Source organism: Labeo rohita, chromosome 12, assembly GCF_022985175.1.
Source record: "Labeo rohita strain BAU-BD-2019 chromosome 12, IGBB_LRoh.1.0, whole genome shotgun sequence".
Taxonomy (NCBI): domain Eukaryota; kingdom Metazoa; phylum Chordata; class Actinopteri; order Cypriniformes; family Cyprinidae; genus Labeo; species Labeo rohita.
Genome location: NC_066880.1, coordinates 27,851,320 through 27,877,198, shown reverse-complemented (window position 1 = coordinate 27,877,198; position 25,879 = coordinate 27,851,320). Strand labels below are relative to the sequence as shown.

At 37.3% G+C, this 25,879-nt stretch overlaps 1 protein-coding gene across 2 annotated transcripts in view; it reads left to right on the top strand.

The window, feature by feature from the left end:
- The first annotated feature begins 13,552 nt into the window (after positions 1-13,552).
- Positions 13,553-25,879, top strand: part of dnah9 (dynein, axonemal, heavy chain 9) — a 123,232-nt gene continuing 110,905 nt past the window's right edge. For both annotated transcript variants that reach the window (XM_051124665.1, XM_051124666.1), the window contains exons 1-17: positions 13,553-13,945; positions 15,358-15,557; positions 16,188-16,346; positions 16,428-16,558; positions 16,650-16,861; positions 17,819-18,052; positions 18,359-18,526; positions 18,608-18,724; positions 19,229-19,379; positions 19,479-19,593; positions 19,684-19,752; positions 21,923-22,049; positions 22,136-22,391; positions 23,193-23,434; positions 23,561-23,696; positions 23,806-24,002; positions 24,899-25,323. In XM_051124665.1, the coding sequence (XP_050980622.1) occupies positions 13,589-13,945; positions 15,358-15,557; positions 16,188-16,346; positions 16,428-16,558; positions 16,650-16,861; positions 17,819-18,052; positions 18,359-18,526; positions 18,608-18,724; positions 19,229-19,379; positions 19,479-19,593; positions 19,684-19,752; positions 21,923-22,049; positions 22,136-22,391; positions 23,193-23,434; positions 23,561-23,696; positions 23,806-24,002; positions 24,899-25,323 (3,296 nt within the window). In that variant the 5' untranslated portion in view covers positions 13,553-13,588. The remainder of the gene's footprint in view (positions 13,946-15,357; positions 15,558-16,187; positions 16,347-16,427; positions 16,559-16,649; positions 16,862-17,818; positions 18,053-18,358; positions 18,527-18,607; positions 18,725-19,228; positions 19,380-19,478; positions 19,594-19,683; positions 19,753-21,922; positions 22,050-22,135; positions 22,392-23,192; positions 23,435-23,560; positions 23,697-23,805; positions 24,003-24,898; positions 25,324-25,879) is intronic.

Sequence of the window (25,879 nt, the reverse complement as noted above, 5' to 3'; positions counted from 1 at the left end):
CTTAGTGTGTGGAAGATGAAGAGCAGAATGCAGCGAGGGTTGAATTATGTGTACTAGCATACGCTGTCTGTTTTCAATGCGTGTCCCCAACACAGTTTAACTTCCCGAGCCCTCGAGGAGAGACCAATAAGATCCAAATGCTCAATGAACCGTGCATCAAATAACATTAGAGCTATATTAAATTTTCCCCCGTGAAGCACCTTGCCCAGTTAGAGTGTGCCGAGGAGGCCGTGATCACGCTAATGTGTTTAAGTTCATTATGACAGCAAATGCAGTTTGTGCAAAAACCGATTGGGCAAAGACCGAGGTTGTTGATTCAATAAATCACAGAATGTCCTGAAGTCTTGGATAGCTTAAGATATTAAATTATGAAATTTCTGATGAATGTCAGATGAATTTCTCAATACACTGTTTGATATTCCAGTGATCTTGGTTATTCCTAGGGCTAAAGCTTTCTTTAATTATCAGGTCCTGCGATGTTTCTCCACAAGCCGATCAGACATGCGCTGTGATGACCAGATCAGAAAACTTTAGCGTTATGTTTCAGTTGCAGATGACAGATCGTATTAAAAACGAGCCCTCGTTTAATGAACACAAACCATAAAGATTTAAAAAGTAAATGTTGTCTGTAAACATAAGCAGTTGGTTTATATTCCAGCTACTGACTGCAAACCAGACGAAGATCTTCAGCACAAAGCGTCGGTCCTGCACAGAACCCAACATTAGCCGGTGTCTTTATGTTAAATACTCTCTAATCATTACGAACGTTTGCAACAACAAGAGGTGAGCGAGGCTTAATTACATCTTAAACGCAAATCTACTTATAATAATACTCCTCAGTATATTTGTACAATCACTGGCTAAACAAGCACCATTTCATCAATGTAATAAATGAGGCTCGCAGGCAAATTTTAAACACATGCAATGTGATCCGTTTCATTTGTCTGAAAATCATCTGTTGGAATATGAAACGTAAGAAATGGTTTTTCAAGCACGCCGTTTTTCATGACATCGTAAGCGTAATTTACCAAGCCTCGCGTGATTGACTTTACGGTCAAGGCCGTGCGCCGTCTGTTTACGAATCTACAGGCACATGACAAACAGAGTCTCGTAAAACAGACATTTTTCTTTCAGCTTTCTCTCGAGTGTCTAAACATCATGTAGCTGTGACTTTAATATGTCAACAGATTATGAAGTATATTCCCAGCATGCCAACATAAGCACGCCGCTGTTGTTCTAACGCCGGAGGACGTCTTGCAGAAAAACAGACGTGCGATACGTCCCGAGACATATCTGGGGTCTCAACAATCCCATTTTTATAGTCGACGCAGACAATACAAGAGCAATAATAAATGCATTCCAGCAGAACTGAGCCTGATGACTCAAGATCTGGCCAAGACACTCATTTTTCGGCTCTTTCTGGATTGGAAAATAAGCAGCGTTTACATTCCTCGGCTTGTCCTTTCGCTCAGCATTCGGCAAAACGTTATAAATCTGGCCGGAGCGCAATCGAACAACAAATCAACACACGCGCACAGGCGGATTACACGTAAACGTCCTAGATCATAATTGGCAGAGAGAGAGCGCGGGGTGATGATGTCATTGGCAAAGCTATCGCCTTTTCGACATCATTCTGTCATCATTTACTCACAAAACCTGCTGGACTTTCTTTAGAAAAATGACTCTCGTTGTATGAACAAAGGATATCAGAATGTCTCGATTTACGTTCCACACGAGGGCGAGTAAATAAATGAGGACAGAATGATGATTTTTTGGGTGAACTGCCCCTATAATTGAGTAAATGGCTTTAGTTCTGCATGCAAGAACAACATCTTCCTCTCGGCAGGAGAACGGGTGATAGAAATGATCAATCAGCACGGACGAACTGTAAACAGTCCAATGACACGTGGCAATATAAAACCGAAATCTCAAATAAACAGCAGCGGGCCTGTTTAGAGGCAGCATCTCAACAATAGAGCAGCGACACGCACGCAGTCATCATTAAGACTCCCAGACCAGAGAGTTTAAATAAACACTGAGCTTCAGCAGGCACACACACACACACACACTGAGACTGGGAAGAGCTGTAGCTCTGTGTGTGGCACCAGGAGGCCGGCATTTATTTGTGACTGCATTGAGTTTGGGGAAAACATGACATCATATACCTCTGAATCTAAATTTGTTCTACAGCAAAAATTATGAACAAAACAGAGGAGAACGCAGGTGGGAATAAATAAAGCTCTGCAGGCGAGGATATACACACCAATGGAGTTAAGATAAAACTAAGGTTAGGACAGGGATGAAATAAAAGCATGAAACTGATGGGATCACACTCTAAAAAATGCTGGGTTAAAAACAGCCCAGTGCTGGGTGAAATATGGACAAACCCAGTGACTGGGTTAATATTAAACAAGCCTTTTGGGTAGTTTTATTTAACTCAACTATTGTTAAAAAATTACTATATGGCTAGCTTAAAATGAACCCAAAAGACACGTAATAACTAGAGGCATCAGCAATAATCAAAAGGTTAACATTTGTGGCCCTGGACCACAAAACCAGTCAGAAGTCGCACGGGTATATTTGTAGCAATAGCCAACAATACATTGTATGGGTCAGAATTATAGATTTTTCTTTTTTGCCAAAAATCTTTAGGATATTAAGTATAGATCATGTTCCATTAAGATATTTTGTAAATGTTCTACCGTAAATATATTAAAACTTAATTTTTGACTAGTAATATGCATTGCTAAGAACAAATATTGTCCTCTCCTAACAAGTCATACATCAGTGGAGAGCTTATTTATTCAACAATAATAAATAATAATAATAATTTCCAGTTTTAAATAAAACTATCCAGAAGGCTGAGTTAAACATTTAACTCAACCGCTGGGTCAAAACAACCCAATCGCTGGAGGGTTCGTCCATTTTTCACCCAGCGCTGGGTTGTTTTTTTAACTCAGCGCGTTTTAGAGTTTAACATTACAAATTACTTTCCATAAAAAAGCAACATAAAAGAAATGCAATTAGTTACTTTTTTAAGGAGTAATGCAATATTGTAATGCATTACATTTGAAAAGTAACATTCCCCAACACTGCACTCTGGGTTAAAAATCCTGGGTTAAAAACAACCCAGCTTGGGTTATTTGGCAACCCAGCACTGGGTAAATATTGGACAGGACACACGCTGGGTTATGTTGATCAAGCTGGTTGGGTTAAATGTTTTTACCAAACATGCTGGGTTATTTTATTTAAGTCAACTATTGTTTAAAAATTATTATATTGCTGGTTAAAAATGGACTGGAACTTATAAAAACACACACACACAGAATTACTAGAGGCAACAGCAATAATCAAAAGACAAAACAAAACACATGGAGAAAATACAAGACAAATTGAACTTATTTGGGCGAATACAGCAGAGTTTACAATATTACATACATTTTAACAAGCATTTTATACATAAAAAAATAAATATTTAAAAGTAGCATTTTAATTTTAGTGTATTTAACCGTTCTTAGTAATCACTTTTTACAGAAATAGCTCTGATTCTTGTGCCGGTGTGTTCCCGAAATCTAAGGTGGTGCAAGACTGCTGTTCGCTGGGGTAACTGCAAACTTCAGACCGTGGCCTTGCATTTCACTCGTAGCTGAAAGATGCCATGACTGACTCAAAAACCTGCCCATAAACAAACAGTACTGACATTAGAGAACATTTCAACATCTGATTAAATTAAACTGATTACTTTAACGAATAAAATCCATTTATTTTATGCAAGGCAAAAGGAGTTTCCATCATGTGTAGTGTCCACTGCTGAAGCAGCTGACTGACATGTAGTCCTTATGTTGCATTGCGTAAAATTATACAATTTACAGCACAGTAAAGACATTATAAATGAAATAGAATGTATGCAAACCTTTATTTAGCTGAAGAAGTGCACCAAATCGGTGGCGCTGAGAACCGCTCCTGCCTGTAGAGGACTCAGAAGGCCCGTGCTCTGACTTTAACTCAGCAGCTGGGCTGTTTCATCAGAGACCCAGTGTTAAAAAATGACCCAGCAACTTTGTTACAGAAAAACTACCCACCTGGGTAAAAACTATTAAATATGACCCAATAAAATGACCCAACAAGTTGCTCAACTTGGGTTCAGCATTTGGGTTACAAAAAATAACCCAGCACCTGGGTAAAAATATAAAAAAACAACCTGACAAAATGACCCAACAGACTGAACCCAGCATTTGGGTTAAAAAAAAAAACAAAAACCCTACAGTGTGCCAAGCACTATTTTGCACGAACAGTGTAAATTTTATTTTTATAAAGAAAAAAATTTAAAAATACACTCTAAAAAAATCCAGCAACTTAAAAAAGGTCAATTGTTTTTTTTTACTTTTTTGGATGATGAGTTAGAAATGCTTTGAATAATGCGTGTTACATTGTTTTAAAAAGATTCATGTAAGTCATCACTTGTTTGTCACAGAATCTCTGTAGATGAAAGTGAAACGCACACCATACAGTATAAACAAGTCTTTATTTCACTGTTTGAGACTCTGAATCTGAGGCTCCGATACTCCGCGTCCAGTGAAACGCTGTTATAAATCCATATTTGATTTATACTACCTCAAACCGAGTCCAGGAACGTTCTCCAAGCTGACCTCATGAAGAAATTCTTTGCTTTAATTGAGCTCTAATTGGCTCTGATTACACGCTATTTGAGAAAGTTTAGTGAGAAGAAACAACGGTCCATCAGTGAAGATGGTCTTATCACGAGTGATGTGTGACATCAGTCATATTCTGTCATATCTGATCTCTGAGCTGATTTGAGGCTCTGAGCTTCAAATATCAATCCAGCTCTCCACAGATCCTGAAGGATGAATTCATAGTTTGATATTAGCCAGGACTCGCTCCTATTGTTTTTTGTGGCATTATTTTCTGCGTCTCCAATTTTCTCTCAGGATCTGCACGTGGTCATTTATCAAGAGAGGTAAGTGTGTTTACACAGTGTCCTTTCAGCTTATGACTGTAAAGGAAATCGGGGAATAAAACACATTTACATCTGATAGGATTATATTTTCATTTTTTACATTAACGCTTTGATGCCTGGTCTTTGAGTATCAGTTTTATATTATTTATTGTGTGATATCACATCCAAACCATGCCTCTTCATGTGTCATTTTCATCAATAAAACATTAAACAGGATTCTTTGATTAATAGAAAGTTCAAAAGAACAGCATTAATTTGAAATAGATTTTTTTTTTTTTTTTGGTAACATTATAAATGTCTTTACTGTCACTTCTGGTCAATTTAATGCATCCTTGATGGTTTAATTTCTTAAAAAAAAAAAGTCAATTGTAGTGTATCACAGTTTCCACATAAAATATTTGACAGCACAACTGCATTCAACACTGATAATAAGTAATGTTTCTTAAGCAGCAAATCAGCATATTAGAATGATTTCTGAATGATCTTGTACCTGAGGACTGGAGTAATAATGCTGAAAATTCAGCTTTGATCACAGCAATAAATTACATTTTACCACATATTCACATAGAAAATAGCTATTTTAAATTGTAATAATATTTCACAATTTTTACTGTGTTTTGATCAAATAAACGCAGCCTTGGTGAGCAGAAATGACATTTTCTTGAAACTGCTGTGACAGAATAATGGTTGTTTATGCGAAAACAGCATAAAACGACAAGAAAAAAACCCGCATTAAAAAAAACCCTCGGGTTAGTTGTTTAAACATGATCTACTACGGAACAGAAAATTGTTAAAACAGAGACTATTATGCATTAAAAATGGATATTTTTTTTTCTTTGTTGGCCAACATAAATAGTTATTGAAAGTTCCAACGTCTTGTAAAACATTTCCTAAGTGAAGTTGCTCATGCTGGGCATCTGTTCACACACGCAGGCCTGCTTTAAAATCAAATAAAGAGCTTGTACGGCACTTTCACTGACTTCATGCTCTGGGAATTTGAACCAGAACTTGATTCTTGCGATTCCAGAAGTTTGTAGGTAAGAGCGTTTGGTGTTATCACCAGAAGTGACGTCATGTCTTGAGTCGATCCCAGTTATCGGTAAGAAGTCTCTGTGTGATGAATGAGCCAAATGACGGCACGGCTTCACAACAATCAGCCATTTAGCATGTGTTTATTGGCATGACAGGTGGATGAAGGAGTTAAAAAACACCCTGAGATCTCGTTAATAATGAGCGACAGATGTTAGACGGACTTTAATTGAGTAATACACCTCAGCAGCACATCAGTTCAGGCCGTATTGTGGTGAAGACTGTCAGAGCGCATTAAAAACCCTTAAAGTTCTAATTAGCCAGCAGAATTATGTGTGTGAAATTGGGAAAGGGTTCCATCAGATGAGCGAACACGCACAGCAAATCCGTTATTTCTGTCATACTGGGGTCCCAGGACGGCCATTACTAAGCCAATATCCTGTTTCAGAGCGAGTCTCGCTCCAGCCTGTTGCTCTTGGCTTTCCACCAAAGCGTGAAACTATGAAAATTGTCCAGTCATGGCCTGAAGCGCTGAAACCACCAGTGTTGGAGGCCCTGCACATATTTAAGAGCCCTGCCATGATACCGTCCCTCATATACCGGACGATATGAGTGTGTATTTGAGCGACCGCAGCGCTCTGTTCCGAGAGCAGATAATCAGGCCTGACTTCCTGCAGCCGTTTATCAGTCTCTCTCATGCGTCCAGCGCTCAACGTGTTGAGACCCTCTGAAGGACAGAAATAGCTTTGACGCGTCGCGTAGCGGACGTGGAAACAAAAGCCATTGCGGTGGATCTGTGCCGAGAGAAAGAGACTCGAACCCTATGGTCAGACCGGCTTCATGTGTCTTAACTCAGTGTGAAGTGAACGTGATCAAACTCAAAACAACAACAACTTAAAAAGACTGAGGAATCTAATATTAAAAAATGGTTCTCTGAGCAAATGACCATGTTAAAGGAATGAAAAAATCTTTTACGAATCTATAATGTATTGGTATTAAAAAAAAACCTTTATATGTAATTATATTAAGGTTTTTTCTTCAATAAAATAAAAGTTAAATAAATAATAAAAAAAATAATAATAATTTTAAAATATTTCAATCCAAAAAATTAAAACCATGCTTAGAAGAAGTCATTTTATGAGAAGCATTTCAATAAATACATAGATTTAATAGATTTTCAAAGCAAATTAACAACTAAGAGCCTGTGTGGTAATTAATAACCCATATTCATTGTCATATTCTGCAGATCACAGGCTTCATGAAAGACAGGTTCATCAGTTTCAGAAAGTGTTGCTTTAGCTCCCTCCATCGGTCATGAACATAACATGACTGTGTCAGGACTTTCAACAGATAATACTTCATGTTTCCGTTTCAGCATCCTATCCAACTGATGAATCTCATGAGCCATAATACTGCATTACTCAAACATATACTGCAGCTTTCTGAAATATGTGTACGTCCTAACCGAAATGTGCTTTGAATTAGTTAATAGATAAGGGGGGCGGTATCCCGGACAGGGTTTAAATTAAGCCAGGAGTAGGCTTAATCTAGAATAGTTAATCATGGTTTAAAAAATGGCTTTCTGAAACACTGATTAAGTACAGATTACTTAAGTACAGAACTCCTGGACTATGGAGTCCTGAACTAAAATAAACTAGATTCATTTAAAACCAACTGTGCTAATCCGAATTAGCACGACAGAGGTTGCCTGTAAAACATGGAATGAAACAAAAAAAGCTTAAAGTTCCATGGAACTGAGTTGTAATCAGAATTATATTGGCAGCCTAAGAAAATATGATCAAAGGTTTTGAAAATATATATAAAAACAAACAAACAAACAAAAAAGTAAATAAAAATAAATGAAAAAAAAAAAACACACATTTGCCACATCTGCAGTCATAGAAATTATTATGAGTAAAATGTTGATCTACATTCTCATTCATATTCATATTTTTTAAAGGGGTGCTATTATGCTTTTTCACCTGTTGAGTTTTAGTCAGTGTGTGGTGTGTATGTTTGGGCATTAGAAAGATCTGCAAAGTTACAAATCTTAAAGTCCAATCCTAAGGGAGATTTTAAAAAAAATCTCTTTTCAAGAACTACAACGAACAGCTCCTTTGGACTACAGCGTTTGTTTTCCGCATGCAACACGGTCCATTAGAATATCATTCTAATTCTAAACGTCCTTCCTTCAAACGAATGCAGTCAGATTTTAAATAGATATTAAAATTTATCCTGGTACTCTCCAGCTTTAGAATGGCATAGACGAGTGTTTCTCTTCATCAGTCCAAAAATGTGCATCCATCCATAATAAAAAGTACCTCACACGGCTCTGGGGGGTTTTAAATATCCATAATTAAAAAGTAAGAATCGCTTTAATCTAGCTTGCGCTAACAGTTGTACACGGAATTTGCTTCTTTGACAAGCGGCGTGGCAGTACTGAAACACCGTCTAAGCTGTTCGCCAATCGCAACGCAGTGGGACAGCTAACCAATCAAAACACATTTCACAACACATTGATGAAGGTGGGCCTTCATCAAACCCGGAACTAATCGAGCCTTATGTGCCAGGCTGGGAGAAAAGTATTGTAATAATGTAAATTATGTTAAAAATAATGCATTTTTCAAACCACCAAGCATGAAAGGATGTTCTAGTACACCCCCAAAACAACATCAAGACTTTGTAAAAGAACATAATAGGATCCCTTTAACACACCAGGTTGGCTAGGAACATGAAATTATCCAGCCATGACCTCCTGTTTCACAGGAATATAAATATGAAGGAACACAAAGGAACACTTTATCATCCATAACAACTGAGAAAAAACCCCAAAGTATATCGTTCTGATGTGCAGCAACAGACTGTTGATCTTCGCAAACTATGAAGCTGAGAAAACAGCACAGAATAGAAAGTCAATAAATAAATTAATCAAAGTAAGAAAAGAGCTAAGGCATTGAACATTTACATATCCACCATTAGTATAATTATAGAGTTCCAATCAACAGGAAATGTTACAGATCTACCTACAGTATATTGTCTGTGTCTGTAACTGCTAATGGCAACGTCTGGAAGATAAATGGTCAAAGACTCTCCAAGGATCACAGCTGGAGAATTGCAGAGAATAGTTAAGCCTTGGGGTCAGAAAGCCTTATAATCGGCCATGGTTGGATCTTCTAACAGAACAATGATCCAAAAGGACCATCAAAATCAACACAAAAATGGGTCACTGAGCACAAAAGGAAGTTTCTGCCATGGTCATCCCAGTTCCCTGACCTGAACCCTATAGAAAAATGAAGAGGAGATAGTTTATCATGGAGCTGGGAGAGATCTCTGGTAGATTCCGTACGAAGGAATGGCCTCTGATCTCTCATCAGGTGTTCTCCAAACTCATCAGGCATTATAGGAGAAACTCATAGCTGTTAAATCGGCAAAAGGGGGTTGCAAAAAGTATTGAAGAAAATGGTGCCATTAATTGTGGCCAATTACTACATTTCCTATTCCTTACATTTTACTTCAATAAAAGATTAGGGTTTTGTGATTTTTTTTTTTTTTTTTTTTTTTTTTTAATGAAAGATCAAAATGATTAACAGTACAGATTTATTTTCACAGGCTTCATTGTTCATATCTACAAAGGGTGCCAGTAATTTTGATATATAAAAACTGGAAACAATGTTAATCTGAAGTTAAACCTGCTTCCTGGTAGGTTTAATTTAAGACTAAATTTAGTCCTGAAGTAGCTTTAGTCTTCCTCCAGGAAATCATCTTATTAAATTCTGGACTTGGCAAAGTCTAAGACTATTTGGGGTGGTTTCCCGGACCAAGATTAAATTAAGACAGGAGTAGGCCTTAATCTAGAATAGTTAATCATGTTTTAAAAAATGGCTTTCTGAAACACAGATTAAGTACAGATTACTAACACCTGGACTATGGAGTCCTCAACTAAAATACACTCGATTAATTTAATACCACCTGTGCAAATCAGGATTAGCTGGATTGAGGTTGCCTATAAAACATGGAATGAACCAAGAAAAGGTTAAAATTGTATGTAACTGATAAACAAATCCAAGAAAAACAATAGCACCAGAAAAAGCACTGCAACCAAAAAACAAACAAATTAATTAATTAATTAACACACAAACAAGTGTTTGAACAAGAGAAAGCTTTTTAAAAGCAAGCAATGTAAACTGCACACAACAGGTGTCAAAATATAAAATTAGGAATGTCTAGGAATAGCTTTGTAATGAATTCTTGCATAAATTATTGCAATCAGCTGTTGTTGTTAGTTTTGCAACATTAGTATTGTTATTATTTGTTGTTAGAATTACATATTTTAACAATATCCCCATGAAAACAGTAAAGAGAAAAGAATAGCTGTTTGAGAGAGAGAGACATTGTCAGAATTATATTGGCACCCTAAAAAAATAGTACCAAAGAGCATTGGGAACATAAATCTGTATTTATTGTTTGTCTTTCTGATCTTTTTTTAAAAAAAAAAAAAAAAAAGTAAAACTAAATTTTATATATATATATATATATATATATATATATATCACAAAAATCTTTTCTTTTTTTTAACAAAATCACATTATGAAAATATTTTTTTCTCTAATACACATTGGCCTAGAAATTATTATGAGTAAAATCTTTGAAGATCTACTGTACATTCCCATTTACATTTACATTTACATTTTAGGACACCAGGGTGACTAAATATATACAGGAATATAAATATGAGGGAACACAAAGGTCTGCAGATAGTTCCAATCAACAGGAAATGTTAACAATCTTCCTACAGTGATTTGTCTGTGTCTAAGCTGTCTTAATGCAATGTGAGGAAGAAAGTTTGAGTGGCACAAGACTTTCCAAGGATCACAGCTGTAGAATTGCAGAAAATAGTCTTGAAGTCATAATGAGCTATGGTTGGATCTTCCAGCAGAACAATGAATCAAAAGGACCATCAAAATTAACAAAAAAAAAAAAAAAAAGAAAAAAAGAAAAAATGCGACACTGAGCACAAAATGAAGGTTCTGCCATGGATGTCCCAGTTCCCTGACCTAAACCCTATAGAAAACTGAAGACAAGAGAGTTTATCATGGAGTTGGGAATCTGAAGGGTCTGGAGTGAATCTGGATGAAGGAATGGTATATGATCTCTTGTCAAGTGTTTTTCAGAGTCATCAGGGATTATAGGATAGACCATAGCTGTTAAATTGGCCAAAGGAGGTTGCAAAAAGTATTGAATAAAAGGGTGCTATTAATTGTGGCCAATGTGTGAGAGAAAAAAAAAACTTTCATAGTGACATTTCCATTCCTTTTCATTATACTTAAAGTAAAAGGGTTTTTTTTTTTTTTTTAAATAAAACATCAAAATAATTACCAGTGCAGATTTATTTTCACGGCTTCTTTGTTTACATCCACCAAGGATACCAATAATTTTGATATATGAAGACTGGAAACACAATGTTAATCTGAAGTTAAACCTGCCTCCTGGTAGGTTTAATTTAAGCTTCAATTTAGTCCTGAAGTAGCTCTAGTCTTCCTTCAGGAAATCAGCCTATTAAATTCCTGACTAGACTAAGTCTAAGACTATTTTAAACCATGACAAAGAAAGCAGATTACTGTTAATCTGGTTTAAAGGGCCACTTTAGTCTAGGACTAGGCTTAATCTCTGTCCGGGATACCGCCCCAAAATGTTAAAACTTTCTGCCTCAGGAGACACTGAACTTTATTTGCTACCAAGAAGAAGAGAATCAAAACAATCCAAAGCTCCTCTGTGAAGGAAGCTCATAGCCACTTGAAGGCAATAATAAAATAATCTCTGATCTCGTGCAGCAGTCTGTTCTCTTTTAGTGCCATCCAATGGCATTTACAGGTTACTACATTTAGAGTTCATACATCTGTGCCTTCTGTTTTCATTATACATAAATGAAACGTACAGTATCATACTTGACTAAATGGCTTTTACATGAAACAAACAAACAAACAAAAAAACTGACTGAAACAGAGAATGAACAGTATCACAGAGAGTGTACTGTACGTGAGGTACAGTAGAATGTGCATTGAACAAATTACAGTAGGCCTAAAGGGCAATTGAACACAGACGTTACATTACATAGTCTGAAAAATATATAACCTAATATAAAAGCATAAACATAATATAGCTAAGTCACAAACTTAGTTTAAAAAGACAATGCATAACTTGTCCAAACTCATTTTTGTTCAGTGTTGTTTCATATATTACACAAACAGTCCTAACCGAAGCTCTTTGTCTCTCCGCAGCCACCTGCATCAAATTAAAGGCTAAGAATTTGCATAATTGTTACTTACAGTACACTGTCCAGTGCTGTTGATGTCTGTTTGTTTTGTTCCTCTGTTTTTTTTGAGGTTTGAAGTTTCTGTTTGTCCCTCCTCTGTTCCTGTCCATTTCAGAGCTCCACCCCCTGATAATCAGCTATTTCCTGTGATTGGCTACGAGAGTGCAACTCATTAAAGGTGGCGATATAAAAGCAAATGCACTAGAAACACATGGAAGAGTTGTTTGAGGATCTTTTGAAATGGGTTTGATTTGAAAGTATGTAAAGTAAACATTTAAAAATTAATTTATTTCTGTTTGTCTTTGTATGTTTCTAATGGGGAGTTGTTGAAAGCAATTTGGTTGATGTTTATGACTAGTAAAGGAGGAAAGTCAGCAGCTTTTGGTTTATGTATGTTTAGTAATTTAGTTGTTTATTTTGGCACGGCCTTCTCCTGAAGTCTATCTATCTTCAGTTTTATTTCACGCTTTCTATAAAAAGTGTGAATTACAGCAGATTTATTAAGAGCTCTTTGGAACCTACTTGTTTTGGCACCACTGTTTTAATGTTTAGGTTGCATCTAAAACCTTTAGATCAAGAAATACAAAAACTACATCAGATTACATTGCTGCTCAGTGTTATGAAGTAAAGATATAAATCACTGATGCTTACTGAACATTATGAACATTAGGCCACTTTGTCAGTTTAAGTATTACTTATTTATTAGTAGTCATGGTACAAATAAAGCATGTTGTTGTATAGTTTAGGTTGTTTTTGAACATATTAGAAGGTTCAGTTTTGCAAGCTGTAGTAAATGTGTGCAAAATGAGCTGCATGCTTCCAGCTGCACTGGAAAATTAACCATAGTTTAATCTATTGACACTCCTGTTGTGCTTCTTTTCAAAACTACATTTTCAAACTTCAGACATGCCAACTAAAAAAAAAAAAAAAAAAAAAACAAAACATTTATTTATTTATACAGGCGGTAATTGTGTGTCAAATAGGTTTTTCTATTAATTCCGTTCAATTTAGTTTAATTGACATGGGTTTAGCAAAAAAAGTTGAATTGCTTTTCGTTTCGTACTAAAAAAAAAATAAATAAAATATGATTTATTTACATTTATACATTTATTTCTTCATTTAATTGGCGCTAAAATCCACCTGTGAGAGGACAGTGTGTCTCTGTCACTACAGCAACAGCAGGTCGGTTCATGTAAACACTGGTTGCTATGGAGACAGCTGTTTAAAGGAAATCAGTCGGTCCGGTCAGTTACAAACTCATCGGAAAAATGGAGGAGAACGAGTCTCTAAAAGTTGACCAAAGATTTGAGTTCTTGGAGAAGTGCGTGTCGAAAGCGTTTAATGTAAAGTCTGACCGCTGGCAGAAATGTGTCGCCACAGAGGAGCAGCGGCAGCTCATCCAGGACTTTTTGGATAAATCTGAACATAAGATTCTGGTTGTGTCGTTAAACTCCTCCGGACAGCTGACCCCTACTCTCGGACTCTCGGGAACCGGGAAGAACAAGTCGGTTTATTTCGTTAAGCGATGTAAAACCGCACTGTCCGCTGATAAAATGAAAACACAGCTGTTTTGTGGAAACATGTGCCACTCTCCTCTGGAGCAGTTCTCAGTTCTGGTTGAAAAGGTGAGTCGATGCCCGATTCTCCAATGAATCATTCTTTTGAACCGGTTCTTTTAATTGAATCGTTGAGATTCGCAAAGTTAAAGTGTTGTGAGGCTACATAAAGACTTGTAGTAAATACAGCATTTGAGACTAGTTGACTACAAACTGCGGCGCTATTAGGATACTAACGTTAGGTGTATCGTGAGTTGACGTTGTCTTTCTTTTTCTTTTAATTAAGTAGGTTTTAAGTGACATATATTTTATTAATTTGTGTTTTATTTACCGTGACAGTATTTCAGCAGTCCTCTCTTATTAGCTGTTTAGAATCAGGAGTAGTGACGTCCGTTTCGCCAACGAATCATTCATTTGAGTCGGTTCTTTGGAAAGATTCGGACAAGCCAGTACGCAAAGCTGTGTGAAAGAATCGGTTCACGTGTCAGTTTACACCTTTTCAGTAGAGTTTCTGAGTTCATTCACACTTCAGAAAATAGAGAGGATAGATGAAGCGTTTTTTACATACAGTCGACTGAAACCAAATATGCAAATACATTTTCCATGAATAGGGTGTTCATTAAGTTCAATATCTTTCACATAGACACTGTTTTAATGTTCTGTTTTAAATTATATATATATTTTTTTAAATCACGTAACAGTAGTTAACAAGTTAGAAACACATTTTTCATTTCCCATACTTAAAATGAATGTTGTCTAATGGAAGCAAGTGTATTTGATGGTAGTTTCATTTATTTCAGAGGGTTTACATTGTAGCATAGATTAGCTGTAACACTGTTCAGAAACTTTATCTTCCACAGCTTATCAAATTATTTGGGCATTCACTATCAGAACTGCACAAATCAATCGTTTATTGCCTTTGTTATTGAAGCCACATTAAATGCAGAACTGTCTCAGCATCAGGAAATTCTGCCAGCTGTGGCTGTAAATTTGCCAAACTTTATATGACAATAAGTTAAGCAGTGTGCAAAAGCACAGGTTACAGCACACAAAACTGGAGCTTTATTGAATTGTCCTTATGCGACCATCTTTAGTTCAAAGCTCATTCTCATTCATCATTGTTCAGGGCTTACACAAACTGGATGGTCTGAGGCCAACAAAACATCACAGCAGTTTCCAAGCAATGGCCATTGACCTGCCTGTCTCTAAGGCAGTAGCAGGTCAATTCATGTAAACACTGGGTTATTATGGAGACAATGGGTTAGTGTAATCACATTATGGTGTAATTATATACTTGACACCACAAACTTTGTTTTAAGAGGTTGGTTAGGCATACTATTTCAAGACTTTTCGTTTTGTTCCTGTTTCTCTGACAGAAGGTCATTTTCATTAAAAGTCTCAACAAGCATTACAGTTTAGTAAATTAGTGAATTGTCCAAACATTACAGCATTTTCTACTTTCATCTTTCCCATGTATTGAGGTTGTGGAACCGGTGTTGTCCAATGTTAGGAACCACCGGGACTTTCCTCATGTAGTTTCTCAGGACCTCATGAGGCATGTCCATGCACTCAAAAACAACGTATTTGTTATTGCTGGACAAGTCAAAGGCAAAACGCACCTTCCCGTGCCTCCAGGATTCGAGGAGTTTAAGCCAGTCACGAGAGATGAGGGAGATAAAAGGTGGGTTCATAAAGCCATGACATTTTAATAAACGTCCTGTTTGTCTGAATCCATGTGCTGTGCTGAATATTTTTTTATAATTCCAATTTGGTGTTACTGTTTAAAAATGACCAGCCTTTTAAAAATGATAAATCTCTCATTATGCTACAATAGTCAACATTTGAAGTGGATCAAAACCTTTCATCAAAGTTGTCCTAAAACCAAAATAATACCTGTCTTGTCTTTTTTTTTTTTCAAATGTTGACTACTGTATATTATCGCTAAATCTTTGTTTCAGTCTTTTTGTTAGCTAAAAATGCTTTTTTCACTAGAAAACTCATGTGCATAAGCTCAGATCAATGAGGCCTATGATAACTTGGTTCCAAAAAGAAACACGAAACCTGTGCTATTTAAAAAAAAAAGATTTGAAAAAGCTATTTGAAGTCAAAATTTGGTGATAATATAGCATGAGAAGAAATTTATAAGCAATTTCACCGTTTTTGACCAGGAACTCCACAAGTATTGAAAAAACCTACAAAAAGTTAAATTTAAGTTCAACACAAAAAAAAAATTAACTAGCATTTTCAGGCTCAAAATGACCAGAAACTCAACATGTGGGTTAGTTGTTTGAGTTGCATTTAACTTTTGCAGTGTGCATCTTGTGGATAAACGACTCATTCATTCAATGGAGACGGTTGTGATCGATTGGAGTCATCAGGTCTATAAAGTCCTGAAGAAGGACTCGTCAGAGCCATTACTTGAGGGCAAAAACCCCACTCCACATGCAGAAATAAATTTTTGGAAAAACAGGTTAGTCCAGGAAATTCAGTCATTCTGATGTTGCCTTGAATGCTTCATCATTCTTATTTGTCCAAGTTATGTTGCATGTAGGCTTGCTGATCTTCAGGGAATCCATAACCAGTTCCAGTCCCCTCGAGTGCTGATGCTGGCTGAGCTCCTGGCCGCCGTCGACAGCAGTTATTATCCTGCTTTTGCAAAAATGCTCCGGGACGTTTCAGAAGGTATAACTTCAGCTTCTGCCGTAAAACACGTGATGCATTAATTGTGTGAAAGCTTTGAATCTTAATTGGATTTGTTGATGTGTTTATTAAGCTCGAAATGAGACGAGGGATATCAATACCTTCCTCAAGCCGATAGAGAGACTTATAGAAGATCTGGAGAATGCAGACTTCAGCGAGGTGAAGGGGAAAATTGCTCCTCTCATGCACACAGTTTGTCTCGTCTGGGCAAACTCCAAATACTACAACAACCCAGCCCGAATCGTAGTGCTTCTACAGGAGATCTGCAACCTTCTCATTCAGCAGGTAAAGGGCTGGTCAGACCACACGTTATGTTCCATCGACTTCCATTCATATTCAGTGCGAATGCAGGACGTTGTAGTATTCCACTGCATTTCAAAGTCAAAGTGCAGATTCATATCACATGAAGCCATGTGACCAATAGAAGATCGATATGTCATGGCGTGACTTCATACCTGTATTAAAAAAAACATAAGTTTAAAGCTTTACAGGAACATATAATAGATTGATGTGTTTACAGTTTGGGTTTATTTCACGTAAGTGTTGAATTTCTGTTTTCAGATAGATGCTGCTTAATGTCATGTCATGATGGTCATAAGTTATAAAAATCAAATGTTATTGGTGTCCTCTGTCTATGTGTTTTAGATGTTGTGAGGAGAATTCTGGCTTTTATTTACTCTATTTCATGTAGAGAATTTCAAACGCAGAATTTTTCTTTTATTCCTTTTGATAAGATACACTGATAATTTTTCAATACAAAATAGGGAATATTATACACAAGTCTTAAAAGAGTCATGGAAAAAAAGTGTAAAATACATTCTTCAATTTATTTTATTTAATTATTTATTTATTTATTTTTTAGAAGAAAGCCATACGGGTTTGGATTAAGAATGTAAATGTCAGCAGACTAGTCATTTTTTTGGGTGAACTATTTGTTTATATTTTCCTTTTTTTTCATTCCTAAAGCATTCACACTGTAATTAACACTAAACCTAATGATACAAAACAAAAGGATACGGTTACGACCGGACTGGACAGCTTTTATGATGTTTACACTGCTTTTAGTCCATGCTGCGTTCATATATCAGTCAAACCGCAGCATTCGCACTTATTCAAATGAACCACGTTAACGGAGCAATCGCACCAGATTTCGAATCAAAAGCATAAACAAACCTTTAGATCAGTTTGGTTCAGCTGCGTACCATGAGAGAAAGCTTTACTTATGTCATTGTTGTTTGTCAGGCTCGGAGCTTCCTGAACCCAGAGGACATTCTGAAGGGGGATGTGCAGGAGAGCCTGTCCCGAGTGCAGATGGCTATAGATGTGCTGACACACTTCAAGAGCACATATGAGGACAGAAGGGCCAACCTGAGCCAGTACCAGAGGAACGAGAATGAGGTGAAGCCTTGGGATTTCTCACCCCTCCTGGTGTTTGTTGGGCTGGATCACTTCATGAAGAGACTCAGAACAATTGAAGTAAGTGAAGAGACGTTTTTCCATGTACTCGGACATGTTCACATACATCACGTTGGTCCTGGAGAGCCGACGCTTTGCTTCAACGCTAAGCAAACACAACTGAACAAGGTAATCATGGTGTGAAGGGTTAGTAGAAAGCTACAAGCAGGTGAAGTCTGCATGATTATGGCTCTTCAGGACCGGAGTTCATCACCCCTGGCATATGTGCATAGTGTGTTTAGGCCATATATGGAATTATTTTAAAGTATCTGTAGTGCATAATGTGGTATCAATGTTGTCTGGTTCTTTTTCATCGTCATCGTCTAGACTCTCCTGCTGACTGTAGTTGATATGATGAAGTTGGAGAAGGTCGAGTTTGGAGGGATTTTAGGAAAATCTCTGAGCCAGCGAGTCCAGCGCTTACATGAAGACTTCTTGGAGACGTATAAAAGTTTCTCAGAGAAGCCGTATGACTGCCTTGATGTCAGTAATGTGGTAAGTGGGCAGCGTCTCCAACAAAACACTACAGAAACTCTGACGTTTGACGTAGCTTTAACAAACGATGCTTCTTTGTAGGAGTTTGAAACAGACTTTACAGAGTTCCAGCTCATGGTGGAGAATACCGAGCGGCAGTTGAGTACAATCTTTTGTCATGCTTTTGATGATGCTGCTGGTCTGGAGCACGCATTCAAGGTGAGCAGCACTTTCTGAAATTGTGACAACAAAATAATGTCAGAAAGCCTTTTTTGGTGTGGAGCTGCACACATGTTCCTTGTCTTAGTAATAACAAAGTGTTTGGACATTATACATAGACAGTTTCGGTACTTTTTTTTGTCTTTAATGAGTTATAGATACCTGCATATTATCAAGTCCCAATCAGGAACGCAGCCTGAATTTTAAGACTGGAATGCACACAAATCTCCACAGACTGCAGATCTTTAACAGAGCTCGGTTTGAACCCTGCAGGAGAAGAAAACACGCTTTAGGCTCTTTGAGCTGTAGTCATTTGAACTTGCAATGAGCAGAATATTCCACCCTGGAACATATTTTCATTACTGCTATATTTGATTTTTGCAGTTGATAGTGCAGTGAACCATAATATTACAAAGTACGTCTTTGGATGTAGTGGGTGGAAAGCATTTGTGTTTCTGAAATACAATAAACACAACACAGTTTCAAAGAGTCTGTGTTTGGCAGGTTTTGGACATGTTTGGCAGACTGCTGGAGCGACCCCTGATAGCAGCCGATGCTCACACTAGATATCGGATGCTGATCAAAATGTTTGACAAGCAACTGGAATGTTGCATGGTGATCTTCAAGAAGCAGATGCAGACAGAGGAAACCCAGGGTTCAGTGTTCATCTTCATTATTCACAGACAACATCACCAGGCTGTTTGCAATTAACTTGCATTTTTGACTTGACATCTGCTGTTTATTGGTCTTCCAGGTTACTCGCCTGTCTCCAAGAACATGCCTGTGGTTGCCGGAGGCTTGAAATTCGTCCAGCAATTGCAGGAGCGCATACAGATCCCTTACAATAACTTCAGATTCATTAACCACCCGTAAATATCTTATGCTTGATGTTAGTTGGAAAGGCTTGATTGGAATTGCTTCTGTGTTAAACCCCACCACTTTATTTGTGTGATAAATAGATGTACGGAGTCTGCAGATGGAAAGAAGATGATCCAGAAATACGATGAGTTGATGCAGGAACTAAAACGGTCAGTGAAAATATTATAAATAATGTATTTTTGTGTATTATGACTCCTGAATCTCTGTTATTAATCATGTTTATTTTTATCGCATGTCACAGCTGATAACTTTGATCCTAGATGAAACATTTTTATTTAGCCAATGTACAGCATAGACCGCTTTGTTAAATAAATGAGGCTTTTTATCGAAAGTGTGAACAGTAAGGTGTAACAGATAGGGTGGTATTGCTGAGGGATCTTCAAGCTCTACATGGAATAAACAAATAAAACATGATTTATTTGCTCATTTAAGGCACAAGTGCCTGTATATTATTACTTTAGGGTCTCATTTTCTCCAATTATATGCAATGCTTCCATATCTCGGCATGAGCAATAATTGTGGAAAGCATCGCTGATGTAGGAATGCATGCGAGTGTTACACGGCCGTCTGTGTGACCAAGGATGTGAATGCATGTGAGAAACAAATGATGCATTTCCCAAGGAGCCAGATCTGCATTCTCTCCGGTCAGAAATTACGCCTCCTCGTTAGATGATGGTAATCAGCGATGTTGCATAAACGCAATCTACCCGGAGCTGTTATTGGTATCTCTAGTCATTACATCTTGACACTGAGACGTATGACCTGTGTGAAGCAAAGCGATATTTGATTTCATGGATTGCAGCTCTGCAACACTAATAATACGATCTTGCTCATACCAAATCCAATAAAGGCCAGAGTGTACAGCCTCTCACAATCGGCCTGTAAAGAGATTACTGTAACAGTACAGGGACCCGACGTGCCTTCTTGATAAAGGCCGTGCCAACGGTTAAAACCTTCTTACGTGTGTGTATCCCTATTTAGATAAGCATTTGATGGTCTAAATGAGTCATATGTGCATATGTTAATGTGCACTAAGGAAGTGTTCACAGTAATTCACTCTGGCCTTCATCATGTCCCAATCACTTCCCAGTCCCTCGGCATTCCTATCTGTGCTGTCCTTTAAATTAATGTAGCTCAAAACATTTTCTAATATGCAGTTTTGACCCCATTATTATTCTGTGGAGAGCAAATAAAGATGTTTAAGAGAATGAAGGTGGATGGTGATTCATACTGGCAAGATTCAACAAACAAAAGCATGCATTATAAAATTGGTCCATACGGCTTGTGCACTATAAGTCTTCTGAACACACCATCATTTATGTTTCCTCATGCAGCTTGAAAATCTCGATTTTGCAATTGCTTGCAATTGTGTTTGATGCCAAAAGGCATCTTTGTATGGATTGCTCTTTTAAAGGGATAGTTCAGCTAAAAATGAAAATTACCCCATGATTTACTCAACCTCAAGCCATCCTAGGTATATATGACTTTCTTCTTTCAGACAAATACAATTGGAGTTATATAAAAAATATCCTGGTTCTTCCAAACTTTATAATGGCAGTAAATGGCTGTTGAAATTTTGAAGCCCAATAAAGTGCATCCATCCATCATTAAAAGTACTCCATATGCCTCCTGGGGTTAATAAAGGCCTTCTGAAGTGAATCGATGCATTTATGTAAAAAATATCCATATTTAAAACTTTATAACCCGTAATCTCTAGCTTCCGCTAACTGTCTTATGCACTTTCATGAGTGAGTGGTGTTCTAGCAAATGACGTAGGATGTAGGCATAGTGTAAGCTCCTGTGAGAATATGCTGAGAGAGCAAAAGAAAACAATGGTCACAAATTAAAAGTACAAAACAAAGATTTGTGAAGAAAAATGTTGGAGGATTTCAATATAAGCCAAGAGGAGACTGGTTTTCCTTTGCTACATACAGCATATTCTCACAGGAGCTTACGCTATGCCTACATCCTATGTCATTTGCTGGAATGTCACTCTCTTGGGAATGCACATACTTGGACTTCAAAATCTCAACAGCCATTGATTGTATAAAGTTTTTTAAATGTAACTCTGATCGTATTCAGCTAATAGAAGAAAGTCATACACACCTAAGATGACTTGAGAGTGAGTAAATCATAGGGTATTTTTCATTTTTGGGTGAACTATCTCTTTAAGAATCTTCTTTATGTTCTGTTCATCCTGGCAGTATGAAGTGCTGCCCACATTTGATGTATGGAGAGCAGCCATTCATTAAAATCCCTAATTTTAGCATACATCAAAAAATGACATGCTAGTAATTCTCCTGCTGCCTTTATCACCAGATACGCCTCTAAACTGTATGACGTCTGGACGAGCTCTGTGGCTGAGAAGTCACAGTTTAATCTCCAGAAGCCGCTGATATCCCGCGAGAGGAGAACAAGACTCATCTCTGTCAACTTCAACCCGCAGGTCAGGCCATCGCTGTCCTCACACACATATGTTAATATCTACGGGCCACTTCCCTTATCGAATGTGACTCTCGTCTCACCCTGTAGCTGGTGTCGGTGCTGCGGGAGGTGAAGTACCTGGAGGCCAGACAGGCTGAAGTCATTCCAGATATGGCTGCAGACATTTATTCCAACAGAGAGCTGCTGTGGCAGTATGTAGCCAATCTGGAGCTCACAACCAACTGGTACAACAAAGTGATGAGCACTATGCTCGAGGTGGAGATGCCGCTGATCCAGAGCCAGCTGACGGACATTGATGCCAAGCTCAAAGAAGCTGAGGAGAACCTCTGCTGGACAAGCCAAGGTATAAAAAATGAACCCTCAGAAAACTAAGATTGATCCACTATAGCTGTTAGTTTGATGCAAACACTCAAAATCACAGAGTCCTGCAGGCTAATTCAGGGCATATCTCAAGACACTTCAGTGATATCTGAAGATTTTCCATAAATTATTTAATCAAATGCACCTTTAAAACAGCTATCATAGTTAACTAAACCTAAACCATAAAACTAAATTATTAAATTAATTAAAACCAAAATTCAAACTTAAATAAACATTCTTGTTACCTGAAATAAAATTATTATATTTCAGCAAGTTGCCAAGGCAACATTTCTCTTTTTTATTTAGTTGAACTTAATGTACTGAAATTACTAAAACTGAAATTAAAAAAAAAAAACCCTAGTAAATAAAATAAAATGGCAGCAGCTATTTACACTAAGTGCAAATAGCAATAGATGCTATTTACACTAAGTGCAAACATAAAAACATAAAAAACAAATATTGATTCAAAGTATTAATAAAAACAGTATTACAATGATCCAAAAATAACTAGTTAATAATAATAAGTAATAATTACATTATATTCTTCTTGTTTTTTATGAGTCTGCCTGTGTTACCTCTTTTCTTCTGTTGAGCCTAAAAAGTGATGTTTAGCAGAATGTTCGTGCTGCACTTGTCTGTATGATAGAAATGAACACACCACAAAATTTGATAATAGTCGTAGTGGCTTAATGTTTTCCCCCTGTTGTGAGAAGATCATATAGATTATATAAATTTTTAAATTTATATATTTTTAAATACATCTCCAATGTGTTTTCTCTGGTAGGAATTTGGGAATATATCCAGGATGTCCGTGAGACGGTATATGACCTGGAGCAACGCTTACAAAGGACTAAAGACAATGTTGAGGAGATCCAGACTATCATGAAGGCCTGGACTACCCCAGTCTTTGAGAGGAAGGAGGGGAAGAAAGATACTCTTCTAAACCTGGAAGATAAGACAGAGCGTCTGGAGAGAACGTACGGCCAGATTCGAGCTTCAGGAGCCAAGATCCATGTGTTGCTGAAAGTATGCAATGACAAAATCCAGTGGGAATCCCATCAAATAACACCTGACAGAATGACGCATGTTAATGGAGCCGCTCACCCAAACATTTCTACTCCTTATAAGAATTATCTTTTTGTTTTGTTTCAGGACAACCTGTCACTCTTCAAAGCAGACCCGTCGTCTGCGCAGTGGAAGGTTTATGTAGATTATATTGATGAAATGGTCATCGATGGTTTCTTCAATGCTGTCGAGAGCTCCCTCAAGTTCTTCTTGGAAAACACAGGTGTGCTTTTTATTTTTTTTTTAAGCCTTACTGAAAATAATTATAGAGGTTTGCCTCATTGCAGATTGATTGTCCTGCACTAAAAAAATACACCAATCCCCTGATACAGACCAGAAGGCTGGATTAGCTCCGCTCTTTGAGGCCCAGCTGCTTCTCCAGGTTCCTGAGATTGTGTTTCAACCATCGCTGGAGTTCGGTGCATCAGACGGCTTTCATGATCTGGTGGAGAGCCTCATCAACAGCATCTTTAGGATCTCTGCTCTTGTGCCACGATTATCTGAGCACTGCGGTTTCCCACACTATCAGGTAATGAGCCAAACACATCACTTCATCTGGATTTAGACTGTGAAAACTTCTCCTTGATACTTCTGCAGGAATTCTGCAGGTCCATCTTTTCACACTGAGGACAACTGAGGGGACTCATATGCAACTATTACAGAAGGATCAAACGCTCACTGATGCTTCACAAGGAAATACCAATGCATTAAGAGCCGGGTATTTGAAGATCAGGGTAAATTTAACTTATTTTGTCTTCTGGGGAACGTATAAGTATTTTCTGTAGCTTCTGAAGAGCAGTACTAAATGAAAAAATATATATTTTTAGGCAATATAAGAAAAATGTACACATCCTCATTCCGTTCACAAGTTTTCACCCCCCGGCTCTTAATGCATAATTTTTTCTTCTGATGCATCAGTGAGCATTTGAACTTTCTTGAATAGTGGCAAATGAATCTCTCAGCTGTCCTCAGTGTGAAAAGATGGATCTCAAAATCATACAGTCAAGGGTTCAAATACACAAAAATGCTGAAAAACTAAAGAATCTGTGGGTCCTGAAGGACTTTTCTGAAGAACAGCAGCAGTTTAACTGTTCAGGACAAACAAGGGACTCATGAACAACTATCACTAAAGAAAACAAAAACACACAGCTGTGGATCATTCAGGTAACAACACAGTATTAAGAATCAAGAGTATGTAAACTTTTGAACAGTGTCATTTTTATGAATTCAACTATTATTTTCTCATGTGGACTATATGTTAAGTCTTTTATGTGGAATATCTTATTTAGGTCAGTACTAAATAAAAAATAACAGTATAATCCCTCTTATTTTGGTAAAATAATGAACATTTTGCAGATTCTGCAAGGTGTATGTAAACTTTTAACTTCAACTGTATGTTTACATAAAGTCGTCTTGTTCCTTCAGGCTGATATGGAGGATATGGTGGACTTTGCGGAGTGGAGACATCTTCTGATGGAGCGTGTGAGAAAAGTGATGGGACAGTGCTGTGAGTACCGTAACAGCCTGGAACGCTACGCCTACCTCTATGTTGACGACCGGAAGGAGTTCATGCGTCAGTTTCTACTGTACGGTCACGTCCTTACAAGCGAAGAGATCGAGGCCCACGCCGAACACGGCGTCCCAGAAACCCCTCCAACTCTGGAGTGCTTTCGTGAGCAGGTGGACTCGTACGAACGCTTATATGAGGAGGTGCAGCGGCTGGAGCCGGTCCATGTGTTTGAGGGGTGGATGAGGGTGGATGCACGAGCCTTCAAAAGTGCCCTGTTAAACGTCATCAGAAAGTGGAGCTTTATGTTCAAACAACATCTTATTGATCATGTGACACACAGGTAAAAGTTCCTAATTTCATAACAAATATACAGCACATCAGAGCCAGTTTAAACAGGGCTCTATGATTTCTGCAGTGTGGAAAAAACAGACAAAATAATGTAAACAAAATCATGTAATAAAATTTACACAAAATGTCAGAGAATTGGGCAAATTTTAGATGTATAAATCAAAAGTAGGGCTTTACACGTAATCAGATGGCCAAATGTTAAACCATAAAAAGATGATTTAAATGAATCCTGCATGTTCTTTGTCTCTCTGTGTGAATGAATGGAGCAGACATGTTTTTATTGTCTGCGCTATTCATTCACACAAAATAAAATTCAGTGTAACTTGAAGAAATTATGACAGAATATAGTACTGTTATATACTAAAAAATACTTCCAAATTAATAATAATTACAATTTAATTTTTTAAGGAATAATCACAATTTTTCCCATGTTTTAATTTTAACAGTAAACACCAGTTGTGCAGCACATTGCTAAAAAAATGAAAGGCTTAGTTTAATTTTCATTTGATTAAAAGATTAATTTCTTGTGTTATGCCTTCATTTGATTA